General features: G+C 48.4%; 1 protein-coding gene across 1 annotated transcript; it reads left to right on the forward strand.

Moving 5' to 3' along the window:
* Window positions 1–738: 738 nt before the first annotated feature.
* Window positions 739–23702, forward strand: LOC119922494. Its single transcript, XM_038742287.1, has 7 exons — window positions 739–887; window positions 20389–20503; window positions 20881–20997; window positions 21231–21421; window positions 21838–22012; window positions 22243–22337; window positions 23636–23702. The coding sequence occupies exons 1-7, from the start codon at window positions 739–741 to the stop codon at window positions 23652–23654; spliced, it is 861 nt and encodes a 286-aa protein (XP_038598215.1). The 3' UTR covers window positions 23655–23702.
* The last annotated feature ends 116 nt before the right edge of the window (window positions 23703–23818 follow it).

Here is a 23818-nt window from a genome sequence, read left to right on the forward strand (position 1 = left end):
CAGGCATTGGCACCACAATTCATGTGCTCCCATATGTCAAATCTACTGATGCAGGACATCCACTAGTCAGAAAAGGTGATCCTCTGACCAGGGATCCTTCCCCGTATTTGCATCCTAGGGGGCCACCAGCAGGTCAGGGGCAGCATTCCACTGAGCTTCGGGCAAGTTGCCCCTTTGGATGGCCGATGGCCAAAATCCTATCCTTCCCTATTTCAAAGAGCTTCTGCCATTTCTCCTTTCCTCAGACCTAGTTCCTGCAATCAATCCACTCGGTGCGTGGCGGGGCCGGAGGGGCGACCTGCAGGCATCTGCGCACGCTCAGTCTCTGCCGGCTGGGCTGGCCCCCCGAGGGTTTGCGCATGCTCGGTGCGCGTTAGGGCCGGAGGGTCGATCGCCAGGCATCTTGTGCGCATGCTCGGTGCGCGGCGGGGCCGGAGGGGCGATTTTCGAGCATCTGCGCATGCTCAGCCACGGCCGGCCTGGTCTGCCGGGGGCGGGGTGTCTGCGTATGCTCGGTGCGCGCCGCAGCCGGAGGAGCGGCCTCCAGGCATCTGCGCATGCTCAGCCTCGGCCGGCCGGGTCGGCCTCCGGAGGTCTGCGCATGCTCGGTGCGCGGCGGGGCTGGAGGGGCGACCTCCAGATATCCGCGCATGCTCAGCCTTGGCAGGCCGGGCCGGACCCCAGTAGTCTACGCATGCTCAGTGAGCGCCGGGGCTGGAGGAGCGACATCCAGGCATCATGTGCGCATGCTCGGTGCGCGCCGCGGCCGGAGGGGCGGCTTCCAGACATCCGCGCATGCTCAGCCTCGGCCGGGCGGGCCGGCCTCCGGAGGTCTGCGCATGCTCGGTGCGGGCTGGGGCCGAAGGGGCGATGTCCAAGCATCCACGGTACGTGCATATATGTTTGTATGTATTTATTACTCTATTTATTTATTTATTTGCACATATTTATTCTATTCATTTTATTTGGTTAATATGTTTTGTTTTCTGTCTCCCCCTTCTAGACTGTGAGCCCACTGTTGGGTAGGGACCATCTCTATATTTTGCCAACTTGTACTTCCCAAGCGCTTAGTACAGTGCTCTGCACACAGCAAGCGCTCAATAAATACGATTGATTGACTGATTGGTGGGGGCACATGGAGCCTGTGTGAGCAGAACAAGCTCTAAGCAAGAGTGATATCGGGGCTCCAGATCCTGACACGTGGGTGGAGATCCAGTTCCCCGGGAATGCGGCCAGATTAATTGGGAGGTCCTGTGAGTCAATCAGTCAGTCAATCAATCGTATTTACTGAGCACTTACTGTGTGCAGAGTACTGCAGTAAGCTCTTAGGAGAGTACAATATAAAAGAGTTGGTAGACACGTTCCCTGCCCACAATGAGTCCTTCCAGCCAGTGGGATTCCAGGAGACTGGGAAAACAACCCTTTCATGTGTTCTGGTGGTGTTTCTGGAAGAGGATAGAAACAACTCTGAAGTGGTTTGGAAGGAAAAAGGAAGAGATTGGGGACCTCCCCCACAACTTTCAGCATCCATGACATCTCTGGATTGGAAGATGGGAAAATGCTTCCTATTGCATCCCGGGAGGTCCCATTCCAACACATTTGGCTTATGAATGGACAGCAGAATTGAGGGCAGCAGGTGTTGAGACAAGTCTGCTAAGGGCAGACTTAGCCTCCTTGTCTCATCAATCACTCCGAGACCATAGCTCACTGATTGTCCATGTGCCAAGAGAAGTGGGAAGAAAGAATAATTATTCTTTACTGAAGATTAAGTGTTGAGGCCTGGCAGTCAAGGCCTGCCTAGAGAGACCATTCAAACCCCTTAGCTCACTATAATGCGCACCTCTAATTCTTCTGTTAGTAGGTGACCCAACACAAGTGTGAAGGGGAGTTGTGCTAAATCATGGGTTAGGACAAAAGATGGTCCCTGGTGTTCACCATCACCAGAGAGGACATAATGTTAAGTGCTTATTGTTATTATTACTATTAGTTTTCCTAAGGGTTCACAGGCACTCAGAAACACAAGAAATGGCTGACCTTCTGGCCTTCAGTACCTGGAAGGGTTTTTGTGATTTTAAAGGATCCATATAATATTGATGATGGCTATGCTTCTCATAATCATTTCCCCACTTCTAAAAGTCAAATAAAAGCACTGGAATAATCAATCGGGAAGGCAAAGAGATGATTGATGTTAAAATTTCTTCCCATCATGTGAGTATTTCCTTTTGCAGGACTGTAATCTATATCTGAGGTTGTCACCTATATTGGGGGGGTTTAGTGACTGCCAAGCAAGTGTAGATGTATTTAAAGGAGTAAGTCAGAACCCTTTTCAAATAGAGATCGCATGTTGAACCTTTGTCATTGATCCAAATAATCCCCTCTGTTATATTTCCCAGAATGATGGCTGGTTGGATGGTGAGGGAGGGGTGGATTCAGGAGATATGAGAAAAGAACCATCAGAATTTGGTAATTGAATATGTGGGCTGAAAGAGAGGAGTCAAGGATAATGTTAAAATTGAGGGTTTAAGAAACAGGGAATATGGCGTTGTGGTTGACAATGATGGGAAAGTTAAGAGCACAGTGAATTGGGTGAGGAAGATGAGGATTATGGGAGGCCAACAGTTTCAAGGGATTCCCCAATCCACATGACCTCTCCTTCTGGGCAGAGTCATGTAAAGATAAATAGGTTCGGCTCGGACACTCCTGGTGTTCAGAAAATGTGCTGCAGTTTCCACGAGGACCATCCCACCCAGGACCTGGCCACCTGAATACCAGGAAGAGTGATCGGGGGTGGGTGGGCGGTGTCTCACTGTCGGCACACTGTAGTTGTTTAGCTAGAAGTGTTGAAGACTTGCATTCAACCATTCACACTCTCTCTCTTGATTCACCAGTCCTGTCTCAAGACCTTCTTTCCTAGTCCCAAAGACATGGTCCTTCAGATTTGGGACACACACACACACACACACACACACACACACACACACACACACACACACACACACACGCACTGCAAACACACTAAGCAGTAACATGAGAAGATCCGCAATACCATCCTATCATAGAGTGCAAAAGGTGGGGCAGGGGACCCTTCTCTGAGAAAGGGAGAACAGAGAAATAGAATTAGTAGAGCGAACTTCAGTTTAAAAGCACATTTTCACCATTCCAAACAAGCAGTTAAAACGTTATAGAGCAGGTTTTCAGGTTCCTGAAACAAAGAAAAGCAGTGTTCAGGAAAATTCACCTAACCATTCATTCATTCAATCGTACTAACTGAGCATTTACTGTGTGTACAGCACTGTACTAAGCGTTTGGGAGAGTATAATACAACAATAAACAGACAGAATCCCTGCCCACAACGAGTTCAAAGTCTAGAGGGGGGAAGAGAGACATTGATATAAATAAATTACAGATATGTAAATAAGTGCTCCGGAGCTGGGAGGAAGGATAAACAAAAGGAGAAAGGGTGATGCAGAAGGGAGTGGGAGAAGAGGAAAGGGGAGCTTAGTCAGGGAAGTCCTCTTGTAGGAGATGTGCCTTCAATAAGGCCTTGACTGGGGGACAGTAATTGTCTGTCAGATTTAAGGAGGGAGGGCATTCCAGGCCAGAGGCAGGATGCCAGCGAGTTGTCGGCGGTGAGATAGTTGAGATCGAGGCACTGTGAAAAGGTTAGCATTAGAGTAGTGAAGTGTGCAGACTGGGATGTAGTAGGAGAATAGCGAGGTGAGGTAGGAAGGGGCAAGGTGATTGAGTGCTTTAAAGCCAATGGTAAGGACTTTTTGTTTGATGTAGAGGTGGATGGGTAACCACTGGAGTTTCTTGAGGAGTGGGGATACATGTCCTGAATGTTTTTGTAGAAAAATGATCCAAGGAGCAGAGTGAAGTATGGACTGGAGTGAGGCGAGATGGGAGGCAGGGAGGTTAGCAAGGAGGCTGATGCAGTAATCCAGACGGGATAGGATGACTGACTGAATTAGCATGGTAGAAGTTTGGATGTAGAGGGCAGGGACTAAGTAGGGGCAGGGGTAGAGTGGCTGTTCACCCCTAGGATACCTTATCATAATTAAGGAAAGTCATCTAATATCTATAAACTCCTGGCATAAAAAGGAATGATTGTAATTGAACCACTTTGAATCTTCAAAGTTATTCACAAACATTAATCCTCTCAAAGGTCTTGCAAGGTAGACCTGTACTATTATCTTAAGGAGGTGCCTGGCGACTCCTAGTGGAACAGTATTCACACAATGTAAAAATGATTTTGTTTGGCACGGCTTAGAAGTGTATTCTGTGTTGTGAGTCTTCTTATGTTATTGCTTAGTGTGTTTGCAGGATGTGTGTGTGTGTGCTTTTGTGTGTGTAGGGTGTGTGTGTGTGTGTGTGTGTGTGTGGTCTAAATCTGAAGGTTAAAGGCCAGGCCTTTAGGACTAGGAAAGAAGGTCTTGAGAGGGGACTGTGACATTAATGTGACATTCTGCACATAATATACTGGAGTTTCATGAGATGGAAGACAGAAACTTGTGAGAAACTTAAGACACTTTACCACCACAGAAACATTCTTGAAAAGCACCAACAGTAAAAAAAATCCAGTCTCTAGGGGATGGGAGTGACTCAAGTTTTTCCTTTCTAGCCCTTATTTCTGTGACTAAGCCCTTATTTACCCCATCCTCCCTCATCTCTGCATCGACTATGTGCTTGGCTGTGTACCCCTTAAGGACTTTGATATGCCCTCCAGTCCCACAGCACTTATGTAAATATCCTTGTACTCTACTATTTACCCTATCTGTAATTTATTTTAAAGCCTGTCTCCCTGTGGACCGTAAACTCCTTATGGGCAGAGATCCCACCTACCAATTCTATTGTACTGTATTTTTCCCAAACATTTAGTACGATGCTCTGCACAGAGTAAACACTCGCTAAATACCTTTGATTGATTGATTGGTGGGCTGGTTTCTAAGTCAGAGACAACAGAGACTGTGCCATTTAGTTCTTGAATACTGCAAGACTATTCCTAGTCTTAGGATCATGGAACTTCCATTTCCCATCAGTTAATCATTTTATATTTACTAATCATTCAGTTGGTGGTATTTAGGGAATGTCCTCTGAATGCTAGGCACTGTACAATGCTTCAAATACCCTATACCCTTAAGCTGACACATAAGCAAGATGAAAGTTTCCTGCCTGCAAGGAGCTTTCAATCTAGTGGGAGAGAAGGACCAGTTCAAACTTATTTGCTAATAGAGGGAGGAGATGAAGAAGGATATGGCAGGAGTTAGTACAAATAAAGCAACTCAGTTCCCTGAGGGTTGTCTACACTACCATTGTGTTTGGAAATATTTTGATTGACCAATGTCAAATGTCCCATCAATGGACATTTTAGTTAGAACTAACCTTTTAGTTCTTTCCAAACCAAGCATAGAGATCACCATTTTTATACTGACATATGAAAGACTCGCACAACTTCAGTAGTAGTAATAATGCTGCTACTTATTAGGCACTTACTAGGTGCCAAGCACTGTGCTAAACCCTGGGGTAGGTACAAGATATTCAGATTGGACACATGTAGTGCTAACCAACCTAAAATGGAAAACAGGTATCTTAGCCACAGTTTACAGCTGAGGAAACTGAGCCCAGAGAGGTTGTGACTTGCCTGAGTTCACACAGCAGAGGTAATGGGTTCTAATCTCAGTTCCACCACTTGTCAGCTGTGTGACTTTGGGCAATTCACTTAACTTCCCTGTGCCTCGGTTACCTCATTTGTAAAATGGGGATTAAGACTGTAAGCCCCACGAGGGACAACCTGATAACCTTGTATCTATCCCAGCGCTTAGAACAGTGCTTGGCACATAGTAAGCACTTAGAAAATATCATTTTTGTTATTATTATTATTATTATTATTCCTGACCTCTTTTGTCTGCCTCATTTCAAAGTTCTCAGTAGCAGCGTGGCCTAGTGGAAAGAGCATGGGACTGGGAGTCAGGTGAGCTGAGTACTGATCCCTGCTCCACCGCTAGCCTGCTGTGTGACCTCAGATGAGTCACAAGCTCTCTGGGCTCAGTTCCTTCATCTGTAAACTGGTGATAAGGTACCTGTTCTTCCCTTTTTGGTTGGTGAGCACTACATATGTCCAATCTGAATGTCTTGTATCTACCCCAGAGTTTAGCACAGTGCTTGGCACCTAGTAAGTGCCTAATAAGTACCAGCATTATTATTACTACTGAATTTGTGCGAGTCTTTCATGTCATTATAAATATGGTCATCTTCATGCTTCGTTTGGAAATAATAATGATTACGTGCTTGCTTTGTGCCAAGTACTGTTCTAAGCGCTGGAGCAGATATAAGGTAATCAGGTTGTCCCACATTGGACTCAAACTCTTAACCCTCATTTTGCAGATGAGGTAACTGAGGCAAAGAGAAGTTAAGTGATTTGCCCAAAGTCAAACAGCTGACAAGTGTCGGGGTCGGGATTAGAACCCACGGCCTCTGACTCCCAAGCCCATGTTCTTTCCACTAAGCCATGCTCAAAGACGAAAAAGGTAATGCATTTATGGGACATTTGACATTGGCCAATCAAAATATTTCCAAACACAATTGTAGTGTACACAATGCTCAAGGAACGTACCTGGCATAGCAAACACTTATGGAACTGCCAGCGAAGGTGAGACTTTGTGTCCCTGGTTCATCATCCAGACCTCTGAAAGCATTCTGACTCCCAGTGGGGAATCTACTGAAGCCACAGGGAAAAACCAGCAAGAAATGGTTTTGTAACGTATCTCTACCAAGAGACAAAATTCATTGCAGAGAAATGAATGACTCCCTAAACATTAAATTTTGTAGTGGTGATTAATTTTGAGAGAGGTTTTTAAACACAATAAAATGGCAGACTGCATACCACATCACCTGACACTAAAATGTCCTTGAATGTAAAATCACTCCATAAAATCTGGTGCCTAAAAATGAAAAAAGTTTACATAGTTTTAATAATAATAATAGTAATAATGGCATTTATTAAGCACTTACTATGTGCAATGCACTGTTCTAAGCGCTGGGGAGGTTACAAGGTGATCAGGTTGTCCTACATGGGGCTCACAGTCTTCATCCCCATTTTACAGATGAGGTAACTGAGGCACAGAGAAGTTAAGTGACTTGCCCAAAGTCACACAGCTGACAAGTGTCGGAGCTGGGATTTGAACCCATGATTTCTGACTCCAAAGCCAGGGCTCTTTCCACTGAGCCACGCTGCTTCTAGCCACGCTGCTGTTTCATAGTGAGATGTAGCTCTCAATCAGTCAATTGCATTTACTTAATGCTTACTGGGTGTACAGTGCTGTCCTAAGCACTTGAGAAAGTACGATATAAGAGATTTGGTGGAAACAATCCCTGACCACATGCAGCTTACAGTCTAGAGGAGAATACAGTCTCTAGAAAGTCTGTCAAACATGAAGAGGGAGGGCGATTCAGGCCAGAGGCAGGAAGTGAATAAGAGATTGGTGGCAAGATAGACAAGATTGAGGTATAGTAAGTAGGTTGGCATTTGAGAAGCAAGATGTGTGGGCTGGGTTGTAGTAGGAAATCATTGAGGCAAGGTTGTAGGGGACAAGGTGATGGAGTGCTTTAGAGCCTATGGTAAGTTTCTGTTTGATGTGTATGTGGATGGTTTGCCACTGGAGGTTCTACCCCTCTAGACTGTGACTGCAAGGAACGTGTCTACCAATTTTGTTATATTGTATTCATTCAATCATATTTATCGAGCACTTACTGTGCACGGAACACTGTACTGAGCAGTTGGGAAAATACAATATAACAATAAACAGACACATTCCCTGCCCACAACCAGCTTACAGTCTAGAGGTGGGGAGACAGGCATTAATATAAATAAATAAAATGCAGATTTGTACATAAGTGTTGTGGGGCTGGAAGGGGGGAAGAAGAAAGGGATGTAGAAGGGAGTGGGAGAAGAAGAAAGGGGGGCTTAGTCAGGGAAGGCCTCTTCGAGGAGATGTGCCTTCGATAAAGCTTTGAAGGAGGGGAGAGTAATTGTCTGTCAGATTTGAGGAGGGAGGGCATTCCAGGCCAGAAGCAAGATGTCAGTAAGGGGTCCGCGGTGAGATAGACGAGATCGAGGCACAGTGAAAAGGTTAGAAATCGAGGAGTGAAGTGTGGGGGCCAGGTTGTAGTAGAAGAGTAGTGAGGTGAGGTAAGAGTGTGCAAGGTGGTGGAGTGCTTTAAAGCCAGTGGTGAGGAGTTTTTGATGTGGAGGTGGATGGGCAACCACTGAAGTTTTTTGAGGAGTGGGGAGGCATTTCCTAAACATTTTTGAAGAGAAATGATCCGGGCAGCAGAGAGAAGTATGGACTGGAGTGGGGAGAGACTCCTGTCTCTCTAGGCTAGGAGGTCAGCAAGGAGCCAATGCAGGAATCAAAGTGCTTGGGAAAACTTCATAGCCTAGTTGATAGAGCACAGGCATGGGAGTCAGAAGGACCTGGGTTCTAATCCCGGATCTGCCACTTCTCTGCTGCGTGATCTTGGGCAAGTCACTTCACTTCTCTGTGACTCAGTTACTTCATCTGTAAAATGGGGATTAAGGCCCTCGGCTCCATGTCGGGAAGGGACTGTATCCAACCCGATTAGCTTGTAACTACTTCAGCGCTTAGAGCAGTGGCTGGCACACAGTAAGTGCTTAACAAATGCTATTTAAAATAAAGTAATGTGGTAGCAGTTTGGATGGAGGGGAAAGGACAGATTTTAGTGATGTTGTGACGGTTGAACAGACAGGATTTGGTGAAAGATTGAATATGTGGGTTGAATAAAGAAGATGAGTCATGGATAATGCCAAAGTTACAGACTTCTGAGACAGGGAGAATGGTAGTACTGTCTACAGTGATGGAAGAGTCAGAGGGAGCATGGTGTGGGTGGGAAGATAAGGAAGTTTAAAAATGATGGCATTTATTAAGCGCTTACTATGTGCAAAGCATTGTACGAAGGAATTCTGTTTTGGACATGTTGAATTGGAGGTGATGGGAACACATTCATGTAGATGTGCTGAGGTAGGAGGAAATGCAAGACTACAGAGAAGGCAAGAGATCAGGGCTGGAGCTATAGATTTGGGAATCATCTGCATACAGGTGGTATTTGAAGCCAGGGGACCGAATGAGCCCTCCAAAGGAGTGGGTGTAGATGGAGAATTGAAGGGGACCCAGAACTGAACCCTGAGGAACTCACACAGTTAGGAGGTGGGAGGCAGAGGACAGGCCCGTGGAAACGACTGAGAATGAATCGTCAGAGAGACAGGAGGAGAACCAGGAGAGGACAGTGTCAATGAATCCAAGGTTGGATAATGTTTCTAGGAGAAGAGGTTGTCGACAGTGTTGAAGGGACCAATTGAGGAGGATTAGGGTGAAGTAGAGGCCTTTGGACTTGGCAAGAAGGAGTTAATATGTGACCTTTGAAACGATGGTTTCTCTGGAGTGAAAGGGGTGGAAGCCAGATTGGAGGGGGTCAAGGAGAGAATTGGAGGAGAGGAACTTGAGACAGCAGACGTAGACAACTTGCTCCAGTAGTTTGGAGAGGAATAATAGGAAAGAGATGGGGCGATAACTGGAGGACCCCTTGGGATCAAGGGAGGGTTTTTATAGGCTGGGGAGCCGTGAGCATGTTTGAAAGCAGTGGGGAAGAAGCCACTTTGGAGTGACCTGGGGGTTGGTAGGTGACTGTGACTAGTATCTGGAGAGGGTGGTAGAGGTGGATGATATGGGTTTCAAAGGAAAGGAAAGAGAGGGATGGGGGAGGTAGAATAGTGCAAAAGAGGCATTGGGGAGTGAGAAGGAAGCCAACAATTCCCCCTTTCCCAGTGGGTTTTGGGGAGTGGGAGAAGATGAGAAAGTCGTAAGGGAGACAGTGTCAGCTACGGAGAGCCAGGTTTCAGTGGTGGAGAGGAGGAGGAGGAGTGATTGGGTCAGGAACAGGTCAAGGATGAAGAGAAGCTTTCCCATAGTGTAGCGGGGATTCCACCGGCTGTGGGAGTGGGGAGCCCAAGGGGAGGTGCAACGCAAAGGATGGGGAGGGGCTGGATGGGAGTGAGCTGATGGGGTTGATTCAGGGGAAGAGGCATAAGGGGTAGCACTGGGGCAGGATAACAGGAATGGGGTTGGGGAGGGGGCTGGGGTGGTTCAAGGGGTGGGGAGTGGTTGGTAAAAGGGGACGAGGGGGGTGCTGGGGAGGGAGGACAGAGATAGAATCAATCAATGGTATTTATTGAGCACTTACTGTGTGTAGAGCACTGTACCAAGAACTTGATAGTACATTATAACAGAGTTGGTAGACACGTTCCCTGCCCACAACGATTTTATAGTCCAGAAGGGTCATCCTTTATTCCATCTTATTAGCATACCAGTAGAGTGTGAGGGGAGGTGTAACTGTCAATACCCAGTAGAGTGATGCCAGCCAGAGTTATCATTAATGTCTGGGTCCTTTGCTCTGCTTACTTTGAGAAACTCCGGTTGGACTACCATGAATGCTGTCAGACTCAAGGAAAAGTCAGTTGCTGCTCAGGAGCAAAAATAACAGGAAACATTCATGAGAAACAGACAAGAAAATGCCAAAATGCTTAGTCAAAAACGGAGGAAGGGAATCTAAAAAATATGAAACCACATCTGGTACTGAAGCAGGACTATGAAAGAGACTCCAACCTAGGGAGCTAAATCAACAGCCTATTATGGGAGAGGTAGCCTAGTCCCTTGAGCTGTGGCTTAGGACAAAACAGCCCTTTAAACATATTAATGTCTACTTCCCCCTCTAGACTGTAAGCTTGTTGTGGGCAGGGAACATGTCTGTTTATCATTGCATTATACTCTCCCAAGAGCTTAGTACAGTGTTTTGCATACAGTAAGTGTTCAATGAATGTAATTGGCAGCCAAGATTCTAACCTTTCAGCATGCTCTGAAGCGTGTGAGAAGAGATCAGAGTGAGCATGCATGTACAGTGAGAGAGGAGGTAAAAATAATAATAAGAATAATAATTGTTTATTATTATCACTATTGTTATTATTATTGTACATGTTAAGAGCTTACTATGTGCCAAGCACTATTCTAAGCCCTGGGGTAGATACAAGTTAATCAGGTTGGTCACAGTCCCTAACCCACATTGGGCTCACACTCTTAATCCTCATTTACAGATGAGGTAACTGAGACACAGAGAATTTAAGTGACTTGCCCAAGGTCGCACAGCAGACATGTGGCAGAGCCAGGATTAGAACCCAGGGCCTTCTGACTCCCAGACCCATGCTCCCTGTAGAGTGACCCTAACCGGAATTGCCATTAATGCTTGGGTTTACCATCCCTTTAACCATGAGAAGCCCAACTGAATCAGAAGTGTCCATGGGAAAGAAAGAAAGAGAAAGAAAGAAAGAGAAAGAAAAAGAAAGGAAGGAAGGAAGAAAAAGAAAGAAAGAAGGAAGGAAGGAAGGAAGGAAAAGAAGGAAAGAAGGAAGGAAGGAAAGAAAGAAAGAAAGAAAACAAGCATAAGAAAGAAAGAACTGTAGCAGGCTTCTCAAAATGTCTTGAACCAACAGAGCTGGTGAGACTAACCACACCATTGAATTTGGTGACCTATGGCTCCAGATACTTCCAGCTACTTACTTACTTACACACACACACACACACACACACACACACACACACACACACACACACACTCTCTCTCTCTCTCTCTGCTTTAAAGCTTGCAAGTTCCAGCTTGGGTTTGGCAGTCATCCTTGAGTATACCGTCCTCCATACCCCACCAATTGACACCCACGAGAATTGCCATTGAAATCTAGGGCTACCATCCAGCCAATGTTAAGTATCCCAGACAAACCATGAGCACGTATGAGGCCACCAGGGATCTCGAATTGCTCAAGGAAGAGACAGTTCCTGGTCGGGAACAGAAAAGATAAGAGCCATTTTGGATTGAACAGGAACATTCATAAGAAAATGCCACAAACTACCACAGTGTGCAGTCGAGCAGTACACCACAGGCTTTCTATGAATACCCATACCTAGCAGAATCAGCTGACTTCCTCTCGACTAAAAGTCAGTGGGCCTAGTGAGTTATGTCTCAAATTACTTCATTCCTAGGAGACTGCTTTTTAAACCCTCTTATAATCTTGCCCAGGCTTGCAAGAGTTGGGTTCACTATCTTCTCACTCCTGACAGCTGAAGCCTCTTACCGTGCCGCGATCTCACCTATTTCACCACCAACCCTTAGCTTCACGTCCTGCCTCTGCCTTGGAAAGCCCTTCCTCTTCAAATCCGACGGACAATTACTCTCGCCCGCTTCAAAGCCTTATTGAAGGCACATCTCCAAGAGGCCTTCCCAGACAATGCCCCACCTTTCCTCATCTCCCATTCCCTTCTGCATCACCCTGACTAGTTCCCTTTGATCTTCCCCCCTTCCAACACCACAGCACTTTTATGCATATCTGTAATCGTATTTATTGGTATTCATGTCTGTCTCTGTCTCTTTTGCAGGCTCCTCCTCCCCCTCCCATCCCCTTACTGTGGGGGTTCCCCAAGGTTCGGTGCTTGGTTCCCTTCTGTTCTCGATCTACACTCACTCCCTTGGTGACCTCATTTGCTCCCACGGCTTCAACTATCATCTCTACGCTGATGACACCCGATCTACATCTCTGCCCCTGCTCTCTCCCCCTCTCTCCAGGCTCGCATCTCCTCCTGCCTTCAGGACATCTCCACCTGGTTGTCTGCCCGACACCTAAAACTCACATTGTCCAAGACTGAACTCCTTGTCTTCCCTCCCAAACCCTGCCCTCTCCCTGACTTTCCCATCTCTGTTGACGGCACTACCATCCTTCCCGTCTCACAAGCCCGCAACCTTGGTGTCATCTTTGACTCCGCTTTCTCGTTCACCCCTCACATCCAAGCCGTCACCAAAACCTGCTGGTCTCAGCTCGGCAACATTGCCAAGATCCGCCCTTTCCTCTCCATCCAAACCGCTACCCTGCTCGTTCGAGCTCTCATCCTATCCCGTCTGGACTACTGCATCAGCCTCCTCTCTGGTCGCCCATCCTCATGTCTCTCCCCACTTCAATCCATACTACATGCCGCTGCCCGGATTGTCTTTGTCCAGAAACGCTCTGGGCATGTTACTCCCCTCCTCAAAAATCTCCAGTGGCTACCAATCAATCTGCGCATCAGGCAGAAACTCCTCACCCTCGGCTTCAAAGCTCTCCATCACCTCGCCCCCTCCTACCTCACCTCCCTTCTCTCCTTCTACAGCCCACCCCGCACCCTCCACTCCTCTGCTGCTAATCTCCTCACCGTACCTTGTTCTCGCCTGTCCCGCCATCGACCCCCGGCCCACGTCCTCCCCCGGGCCTGGAATGCCCTCCCTCTGCCCATCTGCCACACTAGCTCTCTTCCTCCTTTCAAGGCCCTACTGAGAGCTCACCTCCTCCAGGAGGCCTTCCCAGACTGAGCCCCTTCCTTCCTCTCCCCCTTGTCCCCCTCTCCATCCCCCATCTTACCTCCTTCCCTTCCCCACAGCACCTGTATATATGTATATATGTTTGTACATATTTATTACTCTATTTATTTATTTTACTTGTACATATCTATTCTATTTATTTTATTTTGTTAGTATGTTTGGTTTTGTTCTCTGTCTCCCCCTTTTAGACTGTGAGCCCACTGTTGGGTAGGGACTGTCTCTATATGTTGCCAACTTGTACTTCCCAAGCGCTTAGTACAGTGCTCTGCACACAGTAAGCGCTCAATATATACGATTGATTGATTGTCTTCCTCCGCCTAGACTGTAAGCTTGTTGAGAGCAGTGACTGTGCCTCTTTACTGTTTTACTGTACTCTCCCAAGCGCTTAGTACAGTGTTCTGCACACGGTAAGAACTCAATAAATATGATTGAATGAATAGTCATTTAAACATGGGCCTCCTGCTACCTATCTGCCCAGAGTCAATTTTTCAGCAAGAGACTGGGCTAAATTTCTGAGAATTCCCATTTCCTCCAGTACCGTTGACTTACTGGGCAAGCAAAGAAAACATGGGTATATTTTTGGATTTCAGAATAAATAAATTATTAAGAGAAAAATCCTAGTGTATGCTGCAATGATCCAGGTTTTCTAGGGGAGTTTGGAACCATTGGTCCTGGCACTACTTCTCGATAGCAGTCAGATCACCAAATCCTCCAGTCAGTTCCTGAGGTGCCAAAAAAAGGCTCTTTTTAAAACCTTTCAAACCCCTGTTTGGGCTTGCCTGGCTTGAGTTCACCATTCTCCAGCTCTGTCACCTGATGCCCACAAGAATTGCTATTTGCAACTACGGGGTGAATTTGGAGTGCAAGTGGGATGGCCCAGATTTTGGACAATTCAATGAAGGAACTGCATCTCAATGGACAGAGATTCTTCTCTTTGGAAATTCTTCCAGGATAGTCCTATTAGATGCTGTGTTATTTGACCAGCGCATCACTTAGCCAAGCTGTTTAAGCTCCAGGTCACCTCTGGCTCTCTTCCCCATAGTCACAGCCAGTCGCTCTGCATTTGCCATGTGTTTCATGGGGGGACGAAGGGCAAAGCTGGCATACTGGAAACAATCAGGGGGCTCAGCATCCTGGCCCACCGTTTCTCTGCGGACCACTGGGAAATATAGCAGTGGAGGCCAGGTCAGGGATGGGCAGGTTGCTGGGCCTGCAGTAGGGAGTTTAGAGGCATGCTGTGCTTGATCCGATTCTAGAGGGAAGCCTCTTTCTCTGCCTGGAAAATCCTGCTTCCTCGTACAGTAGCAAGACAGTCTTTCTCCATGGAATTGGGCACCTTAGACCAAAATAGATGTGCAGGATGTCAGCAGCTCTAAAAATAGGTTGTCTGTCCTCTCTGCTCTTTGGCAATTGTGAAATTGGTCTTTGGGATGAATGTACCTTCCATGTTTAGCAATTGGGTGTGCAATGCTATTCAGCCATCCCCCCGGCTGAATAGCACTCCCTCTCTCGTCCTCAAATCCTCAGATTGTAGGTGATTATCTGCTATTTATCTCAGAAGCATATTTTCTTTAATTTATTGCATGTGTTTATCTCTCTGGGTCCCTGTCTTTCTCTCTCGATCACCTGCCCCATCATTCCCGCACTCCCCCACCCCTACATCCTCATCCTTCACCCCTTTCCACTGATCTAATGTGATGGAACCTGATGTCTATCATTCAAGTTTGTCACATTTTGCAACATTAAGAAAAGTTGACAAATTTTGAAACAATGTTTCAGTCTAGTTGGTTAAACCTAACTATCACCAGTGTTTGTGATAAAATGTAACGAGGCCTATGTTTTTTTCTAGGCTGTCGAATAATAAATAGCTGGGACCATCTCTATCAAGTTCTACCCGAGGTGACTCAGCAAGCTCAATTTCAGCCCCTACTGCCTGTTTGTGACTTTCCCTCCCCCAGAACAAATAACATGGAGCCGTTTCTGACCTGGCCAAATTCCCCAACATTTCATATCGAAACTGTGGTCGAAACATTGGCCACCGACAAGGTTGAGAAATGCGTTTAGTATGAAAGAGGAAATGATTTTAAAACAACAAGCAGCCCACACACTAGCAGGGGAGTCAGATGTGAAGTACATTTCAGATAGGAGGAAGAAGAAAATTAAAAGATAGATTTGTGGATGAATAAGCACTCATATTGTATTAATCAATCAATCAATGGTACTTACTGAACCCTTCCTGTATGCACCTTGACTACTGCATTCGCCTTCTCACTGACCTCCCCACATCCTGTCTTTCCACAACTCCAGTAAATACTTCATTCTGCGGCCCAGATCATTTTTCTAAAAAATGTTCAGTCATTGTTCCCCCACTCCTCAAGAACCTCCAGTGGTTGCCCTTCCATTGGCTTTAAAGCACCCAATCACCTTGTTCCTTACCTCTCTGACTTCCTACTACAACCCAGTCCACTCACTTTTCTCCTAACGTCAGACTATTCACTGTACTTCAGTCTTAACAATCTCGCTGTCAACCTCTTGGGCCTGGAACTCCCCAACTCTTCATATGTAACAGACCACCACTCTCCCCACTTTCAAAGCCTTACTAAGATCACATCTCCTCCAAGAGGCCTTCCCCAACTAAGCCTTCCATTTGTCTTGCTTCCATTCTCGTGTGAATTGCCTTTGCATTTGGATCTTTTTTATTAATGGTATTTGTTTAAACGCTTACCATGTGCCACAAACTGTACTAAGCACTGTGGTAGATACAAGATAATAAGGTTGGACGCAGTCCATGTCCCACATAGGGCTCACACTCTTAATCCCCATTTTACAGATAAGGGAACTGAGGGACAGAGAAGTAAAGAGATTTGTCCAAGGTCACACAGCAGACAGGTGGCAGAGCCAGGATTAGAATCCAGGTCCTCTGAATTCTAGGCCCGTGCTCTTTCCAGCTATGCCAGGCTGCTTCTCGATATGTAGCCTTTACACATTTAATACTAATAAAGATGATGATGATGATGATGGTAATTGTCATGCGGGGGAAGAGCAAAGGGAGCGAGTCGAGGTGATGCAGAAGGGAGGGGGAGATGAGGAAATGGGGACTTAGAAGGCCTCTAGGAGGAGGTGCGCCTTTAGTAGGGCTTTGAATGGGGGAAGAGTGATTGGCGGGTTTGAGGATAAGATAATCAGATCCCACATGGGGCTCACATTCTAAGTAGGAAGGAGCACAGGTATTGAATCCCCATTTTGCAGATAAGGGAACTGAGGCTCAGAAAAGTTGAGTGACTTTCCCGAGATCACACAGTGGGTAAGTGGTGGCACTGGGTTAGACTCCAGGTCCTTTGACTTCCAGGCTCGTGTTCATACCACTAGGCCACGCTGCTTAATGCGGATTATTCACCCCACCTTCAGCCCCACAGTACTTATATACATATGTGTATTTTTTTTAATGTTTGTCTCTCCCTCTAGATTGTAAGCTCCTTATGGACAGGGAACTTGTCTACTCACCCAGTTGTATTGAACTCTCCCAAGTGCTTTGTACAGTACTCCTCACACAGTAAGCACTCAATAAGTCCCCTCTATACTGTAAGCCTGGTGTGGGGGCGGGGATTGTTTCTCTTTATTGCTGAATTGTACTTTCCAAGCACTTAGTACAGTGCTCTGCACACAGTAGGCGCTCAATAAACACGATTGAATGAGTGAATAAGTATCTACCCCAGCGCTTAGAACGCTGCCTGACACATAGCAAGCATTTAACAAATGCCGTAAAAAATGAATACCATTTATTGATTGAGTGGAAGACTACAATTAAAGGGTACAGATGCAAATGTATGGGAGATGCTGAAGAGAGAGGAAGTAGAGAAAATGAGGGATCAGTTGGGGAAGGCCTATTGAAGGAGGTGTGATTTCAATAAGGCTTTGAAAGCGGGGGGAATGGTAGTCTGTCAGATACAAAACAAGGAGGGAGTTCCAGGCCACAGACAGGGCGTGCACAAGGGACTGGCAGAGAGATAGATGGTACTGAGGTTGATTGAATAGGTTGGTATTAGAGAAGTGAAGTGTGCAGATTGGGTCGAAGTGGGAAATCAGTGAGGTGAGGTAGGAGGGAGTGAGCCAATTGAGGGCCTAAAAGCTGATGGTAAGGAGTTTCTGTTTGATGCAAAGGTGGATGGGGACCCACTGAAGTTTTGGGACGATTGAGGAGATATGGACTGAATGATTTCTCAGAAAAATGCTCTGCGGCAGCAGAGTGAAGCATGGACTGTGGAGGGGAGAGACAGGAGGCAGGGAGGTCAGAGAGGAGGCTGATGCAGCAGTCAAGGAAGACTATAATAAGGGGTTGGATCAGCTTTGTAGCAGTTTTGATGGAGAGGAAAGGGTGGGCTTGTTGTGAAGGTAGAAACGATGGAATTTGGTTTCAGAATGAATATGTCTGTTGATTGAGCGGTAGGTTGAAGATAATGCCAAAGTTAAGGGCTTGTGAGACAGGGAAGATGGCACTGCTGTCTACAGCGATGCAAAAATTAAGGGAAGGATAGGATGTGGGAGGGAAGCTGAGGTGTACTGTTTTGGACATGTTAAATTTGAAGTTGTTGGCAGGACAGCCAAGTAAAGAGGTACTGAAGGCAGGAGGAAATGCTAGAGGAAACGTCTGGGCTGGAGAGGTAGATTCTAGACTGTGAGCCCGTTGTTGGGTAGGGACTGTCTCTAGATGTTGCCGATTTGTACTTCTCAAGTGCTTAGTACAGAGCTCTGCACACAGTAAGAGCTCAATAAATATGATTGAATGAATGAATGAATGAATGAATTTGGGACTCTCTCAGTGAAGAGATGGTAGGAGAAAACATGGCAGCGAATGAGTTCTGCAAGGAAATGAGTGTATATAGAGAATAAAAGGGGATCCAGAACTGAACTTGAGGGACTCCAACAGTGAGAGGGTGGGAGGCAGGGAAGGAGCAAGGAAACAGACTGAGAAGGTGTGGCCAGAGGTCTGGGATGAGAACCAGAAGAGGAGGGGGTCAGCTAAACCAAGGTTAGATAACGTTTCCAGGAGAAGGGGGTTGTCGATGATTTCAGAGGCAGCTCATAGGTCAAGGAGAATTAGAATAGAGGCCATTGGATTTAGATAATGTTGATGTCTCCGAACTTGTTAATTACAATTTTGGTATTCAGTGAGTGCTTACTGTGTGCTAAATGTGGGGGTAGATACAAGATAATAAGCTCAGACCCAAACTCTGCACCTAAGAGAGCAGGGATTTTTATCTTAATTCACGGGTGAGGCAACTGGGACCCAGAGAGATCAAATGACTTGCCCACGGTTATACTACAGTCCAGTGTCAGAGTTGGGAATGGAATCATGATCCCCTGACTACCAGCCCTGGGCTCTTTCCACTAAGCCAGCCCTTCACTGGGGGAAAGGCAGCCAAGAAGACTCCCAAGGTGAATTTTTCCCAGACCAAGACAATGGAGAAGTGTTCTGATTGTCCTGACAAAACTCATCCTGAAACTACAATGGTTCTTCTGCCCAAAAGATTAGCCCTTCATGGACGAAAGTTCAGTGATTCATGACTTATTGAAGGAGAAATCCTTTTCTGTCATTGACAGGGCCTGGAGATGTTCTCAAGTTTCAGTTTCCAAGTTTGCATTTGGCTCTGAATTGTCTTTGAAAATGAAGGCTTATTACACATCATTCTTAGTAAACACTTTGATATATTAAACTGTGTGTGAGGGAGAAAGTAAAAATGATTCGTAGGACTTCAAACCGGCTGCTGACGCAGTCTCGAAGCTGAACCAGTGATCACGTCCTGCCGGCTGGAAGTGTGGAAGCAGGATGTAGGACTGAGGTTTGCTTTAGGGCCTCCTTGGGAATGGTTTAAAGAAGTCTTTAGGACTTTAAAGAAGTGAAAAGGGAGCGAGAGAATACCACATGGTCCATACCTATTCAAAAGAGTGGGCATCCTGTGGTATTACGATTGGCAATAGTGTTTTGGGCTGCACAGACCACTGGACTAATGCCAGGGACCCATCGCTCATGTCCTGGGTTTGAGCCATAGGGCCGAGATTCTCCCGGCTAGGATCCATCTGCACCGGGCCAGAGCCAGGCAGGTGCCAGTGGGCATGCCATAGCAGAGGAAACCAGCACCATCTGTGAAGTGGCCAGAGGAACTGGTCCTGCGTTTAATGGGAGATGGGGGGCGACGGGGGACCTGAGGTGCCCGGGAGAGTTCCACAGCCATGGAGCAGGACAGGGAAAGAGAGCTGAGGACACATAGAGCCGATTGTGGCCTGCAGGGTGGGGGATGATAGCGGGGGGTAATAATAATAACAATAATGATAATTATGGTATTTGCTAAGTGCTTACTATATGCCAGGCACTGTTCTAGGAGCTGAGATGGATACAAGCAAATCGGGTTCGACACAGTCCCTGTTCCATGTGGGTCTCTCAGTGTCTAAGTTCCCATTTTACAGATGAGGTAACTGAGACACAGAGAAGTGAAGTGACTTAATAATAATAATGTTGGCATTTGTTAAGTGCTTGCTATGCGGCAAGCACTGTTCTAAGCGCTGGGGAGGATACAAGGTAATCAAAGTTGTCCTAGGTGGGGCTCACAGTCTTCATCCCCATTTTACAGATGAGGTAACTGAGGCTCAGAGAAGTTAAGTGACTTGCCCAATGTCACACAGCTGACAAGTGGTGGAGTTAGGATTAGAAACCACGTCCTCTGACTCCCAAGCCTGTGCTCTTTCCACTGAGCCACGCTGCCCCAGGTCACGCAGCAGACAAGTGGTGGAGCCGGGATTAAAACCCATGACCTTCTGACTCCCAGGCCCGTGCTCTATCTGCTTCTCGTGAGTCCTGGGGGAGGGCCCAGGTGATCAGAGTCCCTCCCCTTTCCCGTCTCTCCCCACCCTCATTTACAGGGGAGAACCCAGGCTTCGCTCAGATTCTGTCCATTTGCCTATCAACCCGGTGTCCGTTGGTGGTACCAGCCAGAATCCGAGGTCGCTCAGACATGAGCAACTGACGTGTTCACTGGTGAGCGGCCTGAACTTGGAGACTGATCGACAGGGCAGCAGTCTTGGAGCAGAAAAGAGGACAGGACAGCACAGGTCAGGGCAGGACAGAGGAGATAAGGGGAAAGGGGAGAAAGGGAGGGGAGAGGAGGGCAGGTCCATGGGGTCCAGGGAGACCAGGGGAGAAGAGGACAGAGCAAAGAGGAGAAAGGGAGACGGGCAGGGGAAGGGGGTGGCAGTGAGAGTGGGGGAAGGGGAGTGTAGGTACTAGGAGCGGGAGGAGAGGGGCACTACTGTGGATGGGGAGAGGGCAGTAGAGGGGGAAGGCAGGAGGCAGGGAAGGCTAGTAGCAAATAACCAACCAAAGCAGCTTCTGAAAAGGGGGCTGCCTTTCCACAGGACACACAGACATTGGACACCCTCCCATCCAGCACCCTGGAGGAATCAGCGAGCCTCGCTGGGCGCCAGCCCTGTCTGGAGCAACCGCAGAGAAGTGAGATGTTGGGGAATGGAATTGTGGGGGGGGGGGCAGGGAACATGTGACAGGGGCAGAGATGGAGTGTTTGGGGGGTGAGGATGAAGGTCCCAACCCTCCTGCCTGGTCTTTGCAGTTTCTGTCTACAGCTCCTTTCTCTTCCCTAATCTCTCCCCGCGCCCCAACCCCTGGTGGTGCCCAAACCCCAGCGACTTCCCCTCAACCCCAGATCACCCTATCCCCAAATCTCCTGTCTCGGGCTCCCCGTCCGAAGCTCTGGTGGCCCCAGATACCCCGGGAACAGGACCTTCAGGCTCCTGCCCACACACTGCCTTCCTCTGGCCCATGGCCCCTGACCCCTCCCCTCTCCTGGATGCAGTACATGCTGTCGATGGTCGTCGCCTACTTTATCCGTGCTGCCCGCCCGACGTGGCAGTATAAGCAGTTCCATTTCTTCCTGGCCCTGTGAGTCTTCTCCTGCCTCCTCTCCCCCAGCGTGGGTCCAGGGGATGGATAATGCTCAGCCATGACCACGGGAGCCAGAAAGGGGATCGCAGGGTCTGGGGCTCCTTCCTGTCCCCCAGAGGCTCTGCCACTCAGCATCCCTGAGGGCACCGCACTGTCTCCTGACACACGCCCCAGCAGAGCTCCCCAGCTCCCCACCCTTAGTAGCCCCCAGGATGGGGGTGATGTCCCATACAGGGTCCCAGAACCAGGCTACCCCGCTGTGCCAGGCCCTTCAACCTGGGCCCTCCCCATGAGGGCGGCAGCGGGTTGCCAAGGGAGGAGGAAATGGCCATGGGAGTCTGGCCGGGCTGTAACGAAGGAAGAAGGGGGCCGGGGGCCTGGCTCCTAGGCCCACAACCCCCATCTGGACACAGCTACCTGGCGAATGACATAGAGCAGGATATGTTCGTCATGAAGAAGGCTATGTTACCATTCGCTTTCGGGCACAAGGTGAGAGCGAAGGAGGGCAGCATCTTCTATCGTCTGCTGCTGAAGTTCTTCGAGGCCATAGGCGGCGAGGCACGGGTGTCACCCGAAGAGTGTGAGGAGGTAGGGCTGTGTCAGGGCCCTGCAGGGGACCTCGGGAGTGGGGAGACTCCTGGGAGGGGAAGAGGGCCGGGTAGGAGGCCGGGGACTAGGCGACCAGTATGGGGTTCTGTTCCTGGTTTCCTGTCTGATGACCCATTCCCAACCCCGGTTGACATCTTACACCCCCAACCCTTGCCTGGAGCCAGTCTCCCACCAACTGCTCCCTGCCCCTGGTGAGACTTCCTCCCCAGGTCATGGCCCGGGACCCCTTCTACTGGGCCTGGTGTCGGGACCGCATCGTGTGCAGTATGCCAGTCAGCTGGTGGAACGAGGACAACAGAGTCGGGTATGGCGGTGCAGAGAATCTGGGGCTCAGATGGGTAGCTGCCCAAGCAGTATTAGGGCAATTCCCCCTTAGTGCCCTTCACCTCCCCCCAACCCCAGCCACCCTGTCTGTCATGGGGAACAGCCACAGACATGGGGAACAGTCTGTCGGCAAAGGTTGGGAGTCCCATGCCAGTAGACCCTGCCCATGCTCTGTGACAGCCAGAATCCCAGTTTGAGCTCGATGGACTGGGATGTGGTGTCCCCCTCACTGACCTGGAAGAGGGGGCGGGGAGATGTTTTCTTAATTCCCAGGAGGGCAATGGGTGGTGGGGGTCAGGGGAGGGACTATCCACTCCTAGGACGCCTTCAGCCTCCCCTGCCTCACGTTCCTAGCAGCTAAAGGAAACTCAGGGGCCAGCAGGGACAGATGTGGGCCTGGAAGCAAAGGAATGGACAGTGGGCCTAGGGGTGAGGAGAAATGAGGGGGAAGGGTAGTTGGCAGGTTGCTAGGGGCCATTATGGGAGACCGGAATTGGGGAGGCCAGGATGGGACAGAAGAGGAGAGGAGCAGCGGTCCAAGTGTGGGAAGAATGGGGGGCTGTGGGGTGGTGGCATTGGGTCTGGGGCTTTGAAACGGTGGGAGGGGTCTGGAGACCCCTTTTCCACCACCCCCTCCCACCAATTAAACCCTCTGCGCCCTGAGCATTGCCATCCCCACAACACACACACACACACACACACACACACACACACACACACACACACACACACACACACACCCCACACACACACCCACACCCCCTCCCACCAATTAAACCCTCTGCGCCCTGAGCATTGCCATCCCCACAACACACACACACACACACACACACACACACACACCCCACACCCCCCCCCCCCCCACACACCCCCCGCACCCATGGCAGGACAGAGAGTAGTGTCCACACTTGGCCCCAGATCCAGGAGTCCCCAAGGGCAGATGGTGGGTCCCCCACGCCCACCCCCCGACAGGATCTGATTGGTGGACACATCTGCCAATCTTCCTTCTGAGCTGCAACTCCTGTAGTTGATACAGTAATATGGCGGGGGGCGGGGGGCGGGGGCCGGAGAGGACGTCAGCACGTGTGGAGGGGAAAATCCACCCAGCAATTGGCCTGAGTTATGTGGCCTGGTATCAGGGCCCAGTACCCGTCCCAGGAGCGAGCCTACACCCAAACTATGCTAGGAAAGCCGCCATTCCCTGACGGGATCTTGCGGTGGCGTTGGCCGGGAGTTTACAAACTCTTTTTTCCTTTTTGTCTGCTGCTGCATGCTCAGTTATGCAGTGAATGATTGATACTGAGCGACTTTCCAGAGTCTGCTGCCAAGGACTGAAAAATATGAGTCAAAATCAATTCAGACAATAATGGAAAATAAGACAGGGATTCTTTTAGAAGGCCCCTAACCACTGATTCTGCTTTGAAAATACTTAGAAAGCTGCAGAACGTTGTTATGTTCTGT

This window comes from Tachyglossus aculeatus, unplaced genomic scaffold (genome assembly GCF_015852505.1).
Source record: "Tachyglossus aculeatus isolate mTacAcu1 unplaced genomic scaffold, mTacAcu1.pri scaffold_105_arrow_ctg1, whole genome shotgun sequence".
Classification (NCBI taxonomy): domain Eukaryota; kingdom Metazoa; phylum Chordata; class Mammalia; order Monotremata; family Tachyglossidae; genus Tachyglossus; species Tachyglossus aculeatus.

Bases quoted from the DNA above. Each gene is read 5' to 3' on its own strand.
- LOC119922494 (XM_038742287.1), top strand. From the start codon at position 739: ATGTGCGCATGCTCGGTGCGCGCCGCGGCCGGAGGGGCGGCTTCCAGA. The intron at 20,998-21,230 runs GTGGGGGGGGGG...CCCCGTCCGAAG, and splicing joins AGATGTTGGGGAATGGAATT to CTCTGGTGGCCCCAGATACC. The intron at 22,013-22,242 runs GTAGGGCTGTGT...CTTCCTCCCCAG, and splicing joins CACCCGAAGAGTGTGAGGAG to GTCATGGCCCGGGACCCCTT.